This window comes from Plectropomus leopardus, chromosome 17 (genome assembly GCF_026936395.1).
Source record: "Plectropomus leopardus strain MGB_pleo_1.0 chromosome 17, ASM2693639v1, whole genome shotgun sequence".
Lineage (NCBI taxonomy): Eukaryota > Metazoa > Chordata > Actinopteri > Perciformes > Serranidae > Plectropomus > Plectropomus leopardus.
The window spans coordinates 4,280,491-4,296,368 of NC_142192.1; the positions used below are offsets into that span (position 1 = coordinate 4,280,491).

The 15,878-nt window shown below is 39.6% G+C and overlaps 1 protein-coding gene across 4 annotated transcripts; it reads right to left on the reverse strand.

Annotated features, from left to right (window-relative positions):
- Window positions 1-86: 86 nt before the first annotated feature.
- On the reverse strand, window positions 87-15,782 carry txlna (taxilin alpha). Of its 4 annotated transcripts, none has more exons than XR_015779582.1 (12): window positions 15,657-15,782; window positions 13,746-13,938; window positions 11,127-11,384; window positions 9,348-9,439; window positions 7,268-7,438; window positions 5,908-6,102; window positions 5,681-5,800; window positions 5,504-5,578; window positions 4,571-4,663; window positions 4,383-4,478; window positions 2,950-3,435; window positions 87-836 (listed from the first exon to the last, which is right to left on the reverse strand). XR_015779582.1 is itself a non-coding variant. In XM_088090873.1 (12 exons), exons 1-12 carry the CDS (start codon window positions 15,748-15,750, stop codon window positions 3,106-3,108), a joined length of 1,719 nt encoding a protein of 572 aa, XP_087946999.1. In that variant the 5' UTR covers window positions 15,751-15,765; the 3' UTR covers window positions 87-3,105. The 4 variants fall into 4 exon arrangements, 3 of the variants coding, with proteins under 3 accessions (XP_087946999.1, XP_042362518.1, XP_087946998.1); XM_088090873.1 differs by adding an exon at window positions 14,388-14,422 and having other exon boundaries at window positions 87-3,435; window positions 15,690-15,765; XM_042506584.2 differs by having other exon boundaries at window positions 87-3,435.
- Window positions 15,783-15,878: the final 96 nt, after the last annotated feature.

The window sequence follows — 15,878 nt, forward strand, 5'->3', positions numbered from 1 at the left end:
ACAAATCTTCCTCCATAAAAGACACTTTTTCACATTTACTGCTTTCTAAATATGCTAACAAAGTAAAAAAAAAAACAACCAGCAACTTAAATATACACCGGTACATCTTTTATTTAACAAGAAACAAAATATACAGGGCCAGATAAAAGTACTGCAAAAGACAAAAAAAAGGAAACATCTTTGGTTCCTTCTCATGGTCAGTGATCGTCCACCTCCACCACGGGACCAGAGGTACAATGAGTCTGTCCTCTGTGGGACAATGGAAGAAATTAAGTTTGCCATTTCTATGTCAGCTGAAAAATGACTGATTCTATACGTTGACACCTTGTTACCGATGCTACATATTAAGTAGTACAGAAGAAGAGAAATGGACATGTTTGGGAGTGAAAACTACGATTCAGAACATTTTCCCTCCGTCTTCCCATGGGGCTCAGTCACCGCACCTTGTCAAAGTACCAGGAAAGATGGACCAGATTACGTTCAATGTCAGACGATAGAGAGGCGATCATTGAGGTTCAGAGCAAAAATTAAGTTCTGCTGTGAGATATGTTTTATAATACATCCATGCGGGAGAGTGGAGATCATGAATATACATTCTCAGCTAAGTGCTTGTCAGTTGAGACTGCCACAGAATAAAAACCAAGAGGCAAGCGTTGCATAGAGGTTCCTTTAACATTCTTGAGTTAAAACCTGATTTACAAGCTACTGCAATTACCAGGGCTGGGAATAGACAATCATCGCCACGGAAACCACACACACACACACACACAAATCATACTCACCAATGACAGAGTTAAACGAGCTTCAAGTGGTCGGCTGACAAAGTTATGAGCAGACTGTAAAAAATAAAAAAATAATGTTGCTAACAACCGAACTGAAAGATTAGGAATGAAGCGTTGGTCATTAAAGTGTCACCTTAATACATTTCTAAATTCATAAAAAATAAACATATATTGTTATAGTGGTGCTCTTATAGGATGCATATCAATATAAGATTATGCTGTCAACAATAAATACAGACCACAAAATCAAACAGAAACAAAGCAGTGTGATGCAAACAAGCAAAAAAAAAAAACAAAAACATGAGCAGAGAAATGTCTACAAGCAACAACTCAGATCAAATTACAAATGCTGTTGTGTGCATTTGAGCTGTGCGGACATTAAGAATGAGAAATTTCCTTCAATAATTCTGCAGAATTCTATATTATTTCTTTGTTATTAAGAACTTGATTTGGCTAAAGAAATTATTTGACTCACATCTCTGTTAAGACTTCACCTGAAACAAAATCAGTAAATTATGACGAGTGGCCTTTATGGCGAGCTGTGAGTCAAACTCCTTCCGACCACTTTGATTCTCAAGATGTAAATGAGACAAACTGAGTGGCCGCGCACAAACACGCACGCACGCACGCACGCACGCACGCACGCACGCACGCACGCACGCACGCACGCACGCGCACGCACACACACACACACACACACACACACACACACACACACACACACTCTGATGACTCCTCGTCAGATTGGCTTGTGTCATCCCGAGCAGCGCTGTTTCAGAAAGGGAATGTGTAGTAAAAGAGAACAGCACAGTCTGTACATTTACATTCACACTAAGACTAGCTCAGATTGTTGTAGCTGTCATGGAAAGTTGTAGAGCTGTTTTAGTCAAGTTAAAGGGACAGTTCGCACAAAGTGAATTTTTGCGCGTTTTAAAGTGTCATCGTTCTGGAGGTGGTGAAATTTGAATGTTTCGTATTGGAAATGTTTTTAATTTCATTTTACCATCTGTTGCTGACAGACAGCCTTCTAGCTGGGTTAACATGCGTTAACATCATGCCTTCTCCCCACCCATCAGTCAACATTGGTTAGCCACTGATAGCACTGGCTGCTCAGCACTTTGCTGTAGAAACATTGGGTGGAAGCTGGCAAACACCGCCGTCCCTGCTGAAGATAAAACATTTAGCTAAACCTCTGGTCTTTCTTTCAGGTCCCCCTCATGAGTATGTGCCTTCATTTTAAGCCACAAACCCCCTTTAGCATTGTTTACTATGTCAGCACCACTAGCCCTGCCGGCGATGCTAACAGTGCTAACAGAGTTAACAATAGTCAACAATGCTAAAGGCTTAAAACTGAACTGCTTACTCACTGGGGTGACCCAAGGGGACACTTGGGCACAATGTTTCCACAGCAGCGCTGCTTGCTAACCCAGTGCAGAGCAGCTAAGGCTAACATCAGCTAAGCAGTGAAGCCCAAACAGCAGTGGGTTCCATGTTTCCACGTTAACACGGCTCCTTCCAGATTTGGATGGTACCCAGAGCAGTGAATTAAAGAGTAGCAAAATGAATCTATAGACAGACATGCATAAAAGGTCAAAACTTTTCTTGGTGGTTAATCCATTAATCAGTGGCTTCTTTTAAATCTATTATTAAAACCCATTTTATAGACTTTTTAATTGTCTTTTAACAAATCTCTTTATTCTGTCTTGATCCAGCTTATTATTATTATCATTATTACTAATGTTCCGTGTTAAATGCCTTTATTTTGTTATCATATTTCTAACATGTTTCTGCCTAAAATCTCCAATCTAATTCTACATTGACTCTTGTCTGGCCTTTGTTTGGTATTATCAACTTTTATCACCTCTGCCTTGCTTTGTTCGTGTTTTTAAAAGTGCTGTATGAATAAAGTTATTATTAAGAGTTAACCACTGACATCGTATTGTGGCATGAAAGCCATGTTTCGACACAAGCAGCAGCATATGTAACACACTCTTGGAGTGTCACCAAAAAATAGGTTATTTTCAACTGAAGAATGGATTTATTTCTGGTGCTAATTACTTAACCACATTAGTCAAGATAACTTTCATCTTAAAAAGGTCATTCTCAGTAACCTAGTCATGGTGTGCATGTAAATGTACTGACCGATGAGGCACAATCTTCTCATCACCTTTAGAAAGCCTGCAGAGCATGCTGGGAGGACACGAGCTAGCCTTGCTATGTGATCAGCTTCATCCAGCGGAGGAGGAGTGGCTTGCAGGCTGGTGGCTTATAGTTAGGTGGCTTGATGCTGGAGGGGAGAGAGGAGACTGTGAGCAGCGTCGCTTCATTCCTGCGCGGCCACAGGCGGAGCTTTTGCCTCCTCTAGGAGGCTGTGTGAGTCCAGTTCAGGCTCACAGCGGCAGGACTGGGAGCAGGGGGTGCTGTCAGGGACAGGGTGGCTGCTGGGCTCTAGTAAAGAGTCTGTGGGTGGTGGAGAGGGGGAGTCAGTCCCGGGGTCGGAGGTGGGGGCTCCTGCTGTGCCTCCGTCCTGACCGCTGAGGTTTTGAACCTTCTTGTTGAGCTCGTTGCGTTCGACTTTTAGCGCCCGCCGCAGCTTCTCCAGCCGCTGGACTTTACCCTGCAGAGCCTCAAACTCACGGTCCCGCACTGATTTCTGCACACAAACACATTCATCAACGTTTCCGCTTTTGTGTTAGAGTTATCTGCACATTTTGGGAGACCAACTGACTAAAAACTTACAATTAGATTTTTATTTTTTTAATTAGACCAATTACACATGAATATTATATTCAGATACTTGTGAACTTTCCACAATTATGGTAGCATTTCCTCAGTTCCTGGTTTAATGAGAACCAATTCCTTAATGCTTTACTTAATCATGAAGTTTAGTTGTTTTTTTTTCATGTGTTTGTGTGCTTGTGTGTGTGCGTGTATGGGGGACGTCAATCTGTATGAAAAGTTCTACACAAATGAAGTCTGATAGATTGACTGATAAAGGTATAATATGTAACATTTATGCATTAAAACATCTAAAAATGACTAGACCTATGTTCTCAGAACCATTGCTAAACCATCGAGAGGCACAATTATGTCTAAAATCCAGCAGCTTTATGGTACAAAAAAGAGGAAAACAAAGATGTCACGGCAGGGTTGAATATATGGTGCTGACTGGGGATCATTGGACTTCAGTTAGCAATCACAGTTCACTCAGTTTTACTTCACACGTCACTGACAGTGAGCGGAAACTTCAGTCCTTTGCATTAACCAAACTAAAAATTATTCAATTATTCACTGACCAACTCGTCTACCTGAATTTAAATATTTAAAATACTTTCACAGCAAAAACTGATGGAAGCAATTAATTTAGATGAATTAACTGTCATGTCATCCATCTTTATTCACAGTCTGTTTCTGAGCACTACATTTTTGGTACCCTGACATCCCTGTGTGACACAACACAAAAACATCAGCCACTGTCATCAGTGAACATCATCTTATTTTCCGATGGCAGTCAACAAGTCAATATTGGCACCCCTGGTTTTATTTAGCGTAAGGCATTGTTGGTCAGAACATGACAATGAATACAAAATGCTGCTTTACCTCCTCTGCCATCTCCAGAAGAGCCTTGTTGCTGCTCTCCCACCTGGACCGATACATGGCCGTCTCCTTCTCCAGCTTCTTGATCTTTTTGGTCATCTGGAGCACAAAGGAAACAAGACCGTCACCTCCTGCAGAGGACAAATACAACTTCTCCTTCTGTCACATCCTCACAGTAACAGACACCTCACCTTCTCCATCTCCTGTTTGAATGTGGTGAAGACCTCGTTGCTCTTGGACAAAGTGGTCTGAAACTCTTCAAACTTCTCTGTGTACAGTGAAAGCTGAGAAAACAACAGTCAGTTTACTCACGGGTTACTGCATTCCAACTCACCCACAATTCAAAACTTTTTCCAGTTCATGTCACGGATTTTCTGAAAAAAACTCATGTTGAAACTTCTATTAAACTCATTAAATCCTATAGCAGTACTCCAAATACCTTTTAAGTTATGCGTTTTTGAAGTTTGGCCCTCTGAGCTAAATTTCAGCATTTTAATAAATTATTAACTAGTTATTAAAATTAATAAACGAAAAAGGAGTAATACTAAATCTCAATTTTTTTAATCCGCAATGAATAGTAGTACTGTCCTGTAAATCTAAGATTAGCAAGACCTGTAGCACGTTTTTTTTTTTTTTTTAATGCAGGATGAAATAACTTCTAGATGTGATAGAGCTATATTTATACACATCATAGAAATTTTGTTGCAAGAAAGTGAAAACTAGTGGAGATAAACATTTTTTTTTAAAAAATAGCAGATTTCCCATTCTTGTGAAAAATGACTTCATGTTATTAATTCAATTACTGTAACCATTCAGAAACAGCCATTGAAATGAAAACATGTTGCCAAGTTTCACAAAAATGCTGAAATTTAGCTCCAAGGGCCAAACTTCAAAAATTCCTAACTTAAAAAGTATTTGGAGTACAGCTATAGGATTTTGTGAAATCTCATGAATTTAAAATAAGCTTCAGCACTATTTTTTTTTTCAAGAAAATCCATGACATGAACTGGGAAGCCCTATGTAAGTTGGCATGGAATGATCCTCATATTTAATGTGCGGTGTGTTTAATGTGTTTTAACTTTTTTTGCAGCTTTAAAGTTGAAGAGTAAAGACTGATAATAAACCTGCTGTTTGAGGTGAACTTCCTGTTGCTTCATCAGCTCACACATCCTTTGAGACTCTACCGCTTCTTTCAGTAGCTGAAGAGACGAGGAAAACGGCAAATTATTGTAACACTGATGTATAAAACAAGACCAAACACGTTGTTTTTTTTGTTTTGTGCTTGTTTTGTGGATAATTACAAATTCTTTCTCTCTGTCGTGGCGCTCCTCTGACTCCTTGAGCAGCTCCTGAGCCTGGTGCAGCTTGGCGTCCACCAGCTGTTGCTGCAGGTCTTTGTGCTTCACCACTTTGTCTATGTGCTGGAGGAGGAAAATAAAAAGCCTGTCAGACATCCAGTAAATGTGAGAAATGGACATGATTGTGAGCTATGAAAACTCACACGCTGCCCCTCAAAGAAGACACACACCTCCTCTCGTAGTTTGTACTGTTCATAGAGCTTCTTGAGTTTCTCAGCCAGCTCCGTGTTCTCTTGTCGCAGACTGGCATTCCTCTCGTTGTGCTGCTCCATCTGAGCCTGGATGTCGTTTAGGGTCACCTGGAAATGGGAGGTGACTTCCTTCCTTTTCTCCTCCTCCAGACGCGTCCTTTGCATCCCCTCCTCCTGCAGATGGAAAGAAAAATGTGTAACGCCCCTGCCACACTGCTGCAATAAGCAGCATATGATGGCCACCTCACTAAACTACTGTGGCTCGCACTTGTGCGGTGTTCACACTGTAAGCGTTGCTGCTGTGGCGTTGCCTCCTGCTATTAGCTATGTATTTTCCAAATTAAAAGCCTATACTCCAAACATTTATGGGGCTGTGCAGCCTCTGTACTGTCAACAACATGGTTGTGCAATTATTTCACCATAAAAATCCTTGTCTTATCAACTGCTGACAGGAGCGTTTCAGAGGGCTTTTAATTTGAAACAGACACAGAAACAAATATCGCCTTGCCCCGGCAGAACGTGTGCAAAACAAATGTTGTGCTGCTTGCTTCCACCATGGAAAACATTTCACTCCTCTTGTGATGCTTCTCCACAAACTACACTTTAGTAAACATTTGTCCAAACATAAATCAAGGCAAAAACTTGAGAGCAAATGCATCTTCATATACTGTCTTAAAACTGATCTTAACTAAAATCTAGGGCTGTACCTGACCTGTCAGTCGAATTACATTTGGCTGTCAAATACGAACATTTAACTTTTCTTTTTTTTTTCCAAATGAATTTCTAAAGTTTTAACAGGGCTCAGCAGGACATTCAGTGTGATAGTGGCATTCATGTAATATAGTAAACAAGCTGACAGCCCTAATGAGGGATCAGAAATGTGCAACAACATTTTTTGCTGACAGTAGATATCAAACAAAAGCCAGAGACTGTGTCGTATTACGCTGCTGTTAGCCGTAAATTGACCACTTTGAAACAGAAGAGAGAAGATAATGTCTTCTCAGCTCTTGTCCCTTGAGCCGCTGCATCATGTCCACAGCTGGACCTCAGAGAACCATAAATGTCAGGAGCGCTCACTCCGCAGCTAAATCTGGTGACCGAACTGTCCTTAGAAGTACACTGCACAGCATAATGACTAGCAAAAAACAAAATCCTTGACTTTCTGAGGGCAGCCAAACCAAAAAAAGTTGAAGGCAGCTTATCTGAGGAGTCACAGTACACATGAGCTGACAGACCAACAGAAGTTGGACCTTCAAAAGGCTATGGTTGCTGAAGTCATACGCTGAATCATTACATTAGTTGGGAGTGTATATTTGTGGTATTAGTCCTGTTTTTGTACCTTGAGTGAGCGGTTGTGTCGCTGCAGCTCCCTGCACAGACTCTCCAGCTTGCTGCGAGCCAGGATGGCCTTGCTGTGTTCATTCCTCAGGTTGTCTTTCTCCTGGACAAGCTGGTTCTGTTTCTTCTGCAGAACTCGCATCTGCTTCTGAGTGTTGCGGTGCTCCTCCAGCTGTCACGAACACACACATAAGTTTTAAGATGTTAAACTGGAAAACAAGATTAGACTTGATTGGCTAAGTGCTGATTTCATAAATGTGTTGAGGTTAAAATACCTTGATCTGTTTAGGGTTATAGATACTCATAATTTTTTTATTATTTATTATACTAGTCATTATTATTCTCCTTTATAGACGACTTTAATATTACACACACTCGTATCGCTCTGCACACGAAATGCGCTTTTTATAAAATAATTATATATTAAAATATTTTTTGTACTTTCCCCCAATGACAGCTGGGACAGCCCCCCCGCGACCATTACGAGTACGAGCAGTTACTAACAATGAATGATTAAATTAATTTTTTCATATGCCAAATATGGTAAAAATGACATCATCAGGTGGAAAATAGTAAAAATGACATATTCCAAAGCAAAAGCCCAGAATGACACCCAGAAATAATACAATGCATGTTTTTATGCTTTGCTGGCTGTGAAATCAAAAATCACAATTCGAATGGGTTTTAAATGGTGCAATTTTTGCACTGAACAGTATGAGTTTAACAATTTTTTTCCACAGTGTATTTTAGACTAATTGTAGGAGCTGAGCTGGAATTTCCAAGATTAAACAAAAATACACAGTCTTGCCATATTCATGAACACAGTCAAAATGATCAAAATACAAAGAATGAAAAGCACATAAAATGTGGCAAACCGTTCCTAAGGGTTAAAAAAATATTATCTGCAGTAAACTTTGCTTTGTTTTCTAATAAGCTGTTCAAACACATATTGTATTTGAGCTATAGGACAAATGTGAGTCACAGTACATCCCGTTTCATCCATCCTGCACTGAGACGACAGCACAAGCATACGTGATGCTAAAACATTCAGCTGATATTTTGGAGGCATTTTTGTCTTCCTTCAGTCAATAAAAACACTGCAGTGTAGACCAACACTTATCCTCGTACATCAGCTCTGAAACACCGCTCAAGCACACACACCAGCTTTCTCAAGCTCACATACATCCAAACAGATGGTCTGCCACTTAAACATTCACACACAGACACACACAGTCAATATAAGAGTTCCTGCAGCACACACAGCTCCAGCTGATCATTTAGGGACACCCTGTATTGACTGAGGTCACAGGACAGAGATCTGCATTGCACCACTCTGTGTCTGTTTGACAAACGTCACTGCATCCCATTAAAGTACACTCCCTGTTTGCATCAAAGTCCCCCTGACCAACTCTCTGTCCTTACTCTAAACTCTATACGTCCAGCATGTATTTCTGTTTTACACTCCGGAGAATTCCCTTTGAATTTATAGCAGAGTGTCCAAACTGCTTTTCTCATCATACAGGTCATTAAAAAATAAATAAATTCACATATAAATGACACAAATGCAACTACTTTTTCTTTAAAAGAAAAAAGTTTTCAACTTCCCACTTCGCTGTTGACTTTATGCTTTTTGGCTGTGGCCATGTCTGCTATCTAGCAGGAAATATCTGGTGTTAGGTAAAAATTCCAAGCTGTATATATATACTTTGCATGTAGCATATTGAAAATAATTCATTGTTTGTGGGTTCTTTTTTCTTTCATCTAAAAACAGTCGCATCATGACAAAAACCTGGCGTTTAAAGGGTTAAAATTCTGAAAATGAATGAATATTTGAGATTTATGATTAGGGCCGATGTTGGTTAAAAAAATTAACTCAGTAAAAGTAGAAAATGATATTAATGTGTACTATTTTTTTAAAGCTTGATTTTGAAAAGCGCATTTTGTGCACAAAGCAGTATGAGTGTGTGTAATATTGTGCCAAACTAGTCTGAGGACCACATCTGGCCCTCGGGCCAGACTTTGGACATGACTGATTTATAACCACACTTAAGGGCTTTATTCCATTCGCAGGAGACACTCACCAGTTCAGCGTACTTCTTACAGAGGCCTGCGAGCTTTTCCTCTGGGGTGCTCAGCGTGTTCAGAGTCTGCATGAGAAGCGTGATCTCTTTGCCTGCATGGACAACAGACAGGACAGAATCAGAGAGACTGTTAGAAAACAGAGTAGAACTAGCTTTATTTTATTTTGATTTAACCTTTATTCAACCAGGTCGGTCACAAATTAAGAATCTCTTTTTGAAGGGGGACTGGCTAAGACACTCAGCATTGAAAACACAAAGTTTCAGACAGAGACACAAAGAAAGACAAAAAGCAGTTGTACAACCAGGCAGTCAAAAAACATCCTCATCCTATAGAATCTGCTTCTAAGTCTTTCATTTAGATTTAAAAACATTTAATGACACCAGCTCCTTCAGTTTCAAGTCATTCTGCTAGAAATTCCAGGCTGAGGGTTCAGAATACTCAAAAGCCCTTTTCCCAATTTCTGTGCAACTGTTTTGGACAAAAACCATAAAGTCAATGAATACTGCCCGCTACTTTTCTGCCTAGTTTTATTTATCAAACTAGCCTCAAAACTGTTAACACTGCCATACTTTTCAAGTCAGTTCTTTTTTTACATTTATTTAGCTTTAATTACCAAAATACAAGTCAGTTTTTGCATCAGTATAAAACGACAAGTGATGCCATCAGAACTGATACTTCGGTACCAAGTTAGTACCAACTGGAGCTGGGTGGTATGGCCTTGAAATAATATCACGATATTTTTGGGCCATATCACACGGTACACGGTATATATCACAATATTTTAAATCTCCCCAAAAGCTTCATAAATGCTGGACTGGGCAACAAACTTAAATGTAACGATATGACGAAATTCGTAGATATTGATACTATGACAATATTTTAGGGAGGACTATTTGCATTTGGACAAAATATTAACAGAATGTTAATTATTTTGATTATCATCAGTAATGTGGATTTAATGACTTAAGTGGGTGAACGCAAGTATTAGGACAAGTAGAACAGCCTGATAAGCTCCGAAAATGACATCACTTTACTGCAGCTTTTTAAAATCAGATAAAGACTGTTCTTATTTGATATCATGACATGATGATATCCAAAATCTCAAGACAGTATGTGGTCTCATATCACGGTAACGGTGTGTATCATGTTTATTGCCCAGCCCTTGTACCAGCATTCTGAAAATGCCACGGTACTTGTTTTTCTGCAGAAGAGAGGATGGCAGCAGATACACAAGTGTTCTTGTCTGTCCTCAAATGCTACAGAAGAAGAACGCCTACAAGCACACGCAAAAACTACACGTGGAAGACGGTGGCAATGTTGACCCTGCTCAACATGGTCTGCACGACGCTTTTCTTTACTATGGAACGGTGCAGCCCGGTGCTTTGGCCGCACGCCTCCTATAATTCTCTGACATGCGTAACATGGGGAGCTCTCCTTCGCCTGTGTGTGTCGTGCACAGCAGACTAAACAACAGTTGTTTTTTTTTAAATCCAAAATATTATGACTTTATTCTCAGCTTCCCTAAGATATGTGGGATATGTTTTGAATGTACAGACAGTTTTGAATGTGAGCAGAAAAGTTGCTTAAACACACATGAGCTAAAGTCCAAAATTTAGTCTTTTTTGGTATCAAATTTGGGGTTGAGTATTGCGTAATTTTGGGGGTGTTGGTACTGATCACTAGATTTTTGGTACCCTGACATCCCTAAAAGCTACATCTACTACTGAGTCTGATGGGATGACCAATATAAAAAATAAGAAGAGTATATTCCTCCTTACCTAGACCCTTCACTTTCTTCTTCTCCTGAGTCTTCTTCTGCTCCTTCTCCACGCCGTTGCCAGCTCCGTTGACTTTGTCCTCTGGCTTGTCGTCCTCCCTCTCGTTGGTCAGCCCGTTGAGCTCTGGGCTGTGTGACTGCCCGTTAGGCACCATGCTGGCGTCGTCTGAAATGCTCTCCCGACAGTAGGTGCTGAGGATGTCCTCCAGCTGCCGGCTCAGCTCCTCAGCCATGTCGCATGAAAGTGCGGCTTCTGCAACTACAAAGCATGCAAACATGATCAAAAAGAACGTCAAATTTTTGTGACTTTTTCTTGGACTTGGAAGTTGTGAATCTAAAAAACACATCCTACACTACTAAATGTGGCATTTGAGACTGCTGCTGGCAATACTTCCAGCATCTCTGGCTCCTGGATGTAGTTAGTGGTGTTTTTTTCTCCCAAAACATAACAAGGATAAAATTTGGCAAATAGTTGAGGCACTTGCAGAGCAACACCAAAGACGTTTAGTCTTTTTATTAAGGCAGCACCTCTGAAAATATCCACGACTGTCGATCTACATTCATGTAAGAAACCACTAACTCAAGTTTACGATGTATTCAACTCAGAAACTTGGAGGATTTGATGTCAGAAAAGACATCCTAACAGCTTTGTACAAATCACTCCTTGAATAATAAATGTTAAGAAGTGAGCACTGCTCACTTTCAACATCTCATTTTGGTTCATTTTCATCTCTGTTAAATATAAATCAAAGCTTTCCCGGATCATTTACCAAGCAAGTGAAATAATTGGCAAAACCCAAACTCCACTGTCAGTGCCTCGTACCCAGGCAGCTGAAAGTTAATCACATTACAAAAGATCCCACTCACCCTCTGCAGAAGTCTCTCCAGCTACTACCATCAGGCCGCTGCTATAAAGTCCCCATGACCAAGAAAAACACTTCTAAAAACATCTTCATTCCCACTGCCAGAAACATCTCAAATAAGGGTAATGATCCATATGTCTATGTAAACACTGTGTCACTATGCACAAAGTAGTATATTGTGATTTTTATTCGGTCTAAATTATTTGTATTAGGTATTTCTTCTATTTTTAAGAACATATGCTGTATGTTTATTGTCTGAGTTTGTTTTGCAACGTACGTTGTTTGTTGTGCCACATCTAAGACGATATTCTGGCACGACGGACAATTAAGTTTTCTGAATGTGAACTAGTTGTTTTCTTGTCACAAATATTGCACCGTGTGCTGTTACCATCAGTCTTACTAAAAAGCAGTCGAGCATTTGAGCATTTCTGCAACAATTTAAGAGAAAAGTGAAAGCAGTATCACAAACATAAATTCAAAGCGTATCTGTAGAGCTGTATGCATCCCTAGTGAGAAAGGTGAGCCACTTATTAAGGATTAAAATCATGACCCACTTTGCAGATGATGGCGAGCAAATTATGCAGTGCTTACAGAGAAAAACTTTTTTAAGATATGTGTAAGGATCTTCAGCAATGTTCTACACAAGTAAATACTAGGGGTGCAATGATCCATCAATTAGGATAAATAGCAATTCAATGATGCAATTTGATGGCTGCAAAGAGAAAACATCGATCCATACCATCATCTTTAGGATAAGCCTTTATTTAGAAATTCTGTGTTACCGTCAAACAGCGGCAGGCAGATAATGGCAAGCTGCAGAGGAAGTGACGATGATGACAACGTTATTCAGTCTGTAATAATCAGTAGTGTGGGAATATTTTGGATTTCTAAAAAATATGGGTGAACAGGCAACAGCACGGGTCACATGTAAACAATGTCGTTACGGAAAAAAAATACAGGAACATACATGTCGGACCTGCCTGGACGAGCTTCTCACTTTGCTAACTTCCAGTAGCAACATTAGCTGCTCTGTTAGCAATGTTTGACTGAAAAAAAAAAAAACATGCATGCAGACTGAAATTAAACCGTTCTGTTGGGAGATGAGTCACTTACACCAGCAGTGAGTCAGAAAAAGTAAAAATAATACATGTACTTTGTTAAACTATGAGCAGAAGAAATATCTGGCAAGAAAAAGTGCTTAAACTCATAATGTGTGTCTACCAAAAACCCTAACAGTTATTATTAAGCACAATTTTGTACTTTTGTTTAATAGTCTTGTTGTTATTCCATGTTTTATTGCTGCTGGGAGAAGTTTGCCTTTGGGCTTTACTTCAGATAGCTCTGAAATTTTAGGAAAAAGATAGGAATTCTCAAAAAATTACAACCCAAACCCACATGAGTTTGAGCCTGAACACAGCCAATCAGACATCCTCACAGCAAATACTGAGCCCGAGTCAGACCAAACCCATCCCAAGTATTATCAAGTAAGTATTATTAGTATTATTATTTTTAAGTGGGGGTTTGCATGCAATAGACCAAGACACTCAGCTCATCATCTTAACACAACATTAACTGATATCAGTGCCTGTTAAAAATATCTATTATGGAGAAATAAATTTATCTACCCTTTCAGGATTTACCGACCACACTGACAGGCAGACAAAGCCCGCTTCCTACTGCCTTATGAATGGATCTCATGTCACAGAGATAGTCCTGTCAACAACATACAGTGTACCTTCTAAATAATTCAATTTTACCTTCACTTCCCCCCTCATCGCCTTGTGGAGGTGTGTCTGTCTGTGGCGTCTGTGGTTCAGACTCTTTGGGGCTGTTGCTGTCCAAGCTGTCTTTAGCAGCTGCAGGTGACTCCGTCCCTCCTGCTGTAGGTGGAGCATCCTCACTGCCCTGGGTGGCAGACTCTTCTGTGTCTTGTTTTATCATCTCTGGGATCTGTTACAAGCAGAAACACCTGTGATTCTTAACAGACTCAGTAGCAATGACACTCAAAGTAACACTTATCAGAACTTGTTTGCCCTCGAGCTATTCCAGTACAATAAACTCATCATAATGACAGTAACATATGTAACAACATCAACATGATTTTCTTCTTTTCTTCTGGTCCCAAAAATGACTAACCTGCTCACGTAAAACAGCAATGACCGTAAAACTTAGAATAAAAGCCTAGTCCCAATTAAATACCCAGTCCCTTTTGCTAGCCCGGTTTGGCAACACATTTTGACAAATAAAGGCCTTTCTCAATTATGGGCCTTTTTTTTTTTTTTTTTTTTTTAATGTTTATACTTTCTTTGGATTTATACAACCGGGTTGTTGGCTACCTGCTGGAGACAACCTTAGTTAACTGCTCAGATCACGCATACAGCATGTATGAATGTTCAAACTTTTGTCATTATGGACAGGCTACTCACAATGTTAGCTTGGCAAGACTCCTTAATTCAATCATTCAATTAATTTTAACGACACCATGAGCACCAAAGAAGACAGAATTACAGGCATAGTAAACAAGAGAGATGCAACTTAAAAAAAAGAGATATTAGTAGATGTAGAGGACTACTTGTTTTAAAAAGCTGAGGAAATATGTCTAGTGAACTACTACTACTACTACTACTACTACACTACTGATCATATATTAAAAAATAATTTTACAGAATTATTGTATTTTTTAGTCTTTTTTTTCAGGTAATTTCTCACTTTACATTTTTTTGTTTCATTTTCTCTCTTTTTTGGGGGTGTTACTTATCACCTTCTTCCCATATTTTAGAATAAAATAAAGCCAACTTGCCCAGGTCTCAAAAGCAAAAGGTTAAATATATTATTTGATTGTATCTCCATCTTTGCTGAACGACAGTTTTATGTGAAAGGAATTAAAAGCCCGTCCCATATAGACATCTGTCCCAAGTATGAGGCTGGTGAGTTCAGTGATTTAAGCAAGCAACCGCCCGTGCTATAAATTGAAGGTTTTACGGTAAATCACATGACATTTTAATAAATCTACAATTCATCTTTATCATCTTCATCTTGCTTACATTAACTGTCGTCCTCAGCGGTAATGCGAAGAGTAACGTGACATTTTTAACAAAATAAAATGTAATGTTGGTCTCTAGCTAAATATTAGCTGAGCTCTGTGAGTGCTGGTCAAAGCTGGACTGAAGCTAAAAAATTAATACGCAGCAAAATATCTCGACTCTGGCAATGGCTGTGTGTGACGTAGCTTAATTATTTATACAGAAACTTTTGACCGCCAGAACTGCAGCTAACGTTGACTTGGAATTCTATGACATCCTTCTGAAAGTTTGTTTATCTCACGTTAAGCAAATTAAATAGTATCGTGAGTGACCCCAGACTAGTTTTATATTTGCATGTGTACTCGAAAATATATCAGAGCAAATGTTAACTACATTTCCTATCATCTGCACCCTGAGCTCACTAGCTTTCGCTTCACCTCTTGCTATCGAGCTTTCACATCTCGTTAGCTAACACCTGCTAACGTTCGCTAGCCGCCAGATGCGGCTCTATTAGCTCGCACGACTAACAGTTACCCATGTTAGCTCGTGTATACAGGAAATAAACATGTAAAAACACAGACATACAAAAAATGTACTTCTCTCCTCATTGTATACCGCTGTGTGAGATGTTAGGGAGTTGTTTACCTTCTGAGCCGAGGGGTAAATATCTAGTGTTGCTGTGAACTGAACTGCAGGTTTCCTCAACAGCGTGAGCAAGAAAAAATAGACTTCCGGTCATAACTTTGGATTCTTCTTCTTCGTTGTAGTTTTTAAAAGCGGTTTACATCCCAGCGTGATGCTCTGCCGCCATCTATAGGAACGGTTTGCCACTCCAAAGGTCTGTGTGGCTCAAAACATAAATTAAGA

What these genes read in the sequence shown, in the direction of transcription:
- txlna (XM_088090873.1), bottom strand. Translation starts at nt 15,750, where the DNA reads ATGACCGGAAGTCTATTTTTTCTTGCTCACGCTGTTGAGGAAACCTGC. An exon ending in ACGACAGAGAGAAAGAATTT is followed by an intron (nt 5,579 to 5,680) that starts GTAATTATCCAC and finishes TCGTCTCTTCAG; the next exon opens with CTACTGAAAGAAGCGGTAGA. An exon ending in TCAAACAGGAGATGGAGAAG is followed by an intron (nt 4,479 to 4,570) that starts GTGAGGTGTCTG and finishes TTTGTGCTCCAG; the next exon opens with ATGACCAAAAAGATCAAGAA.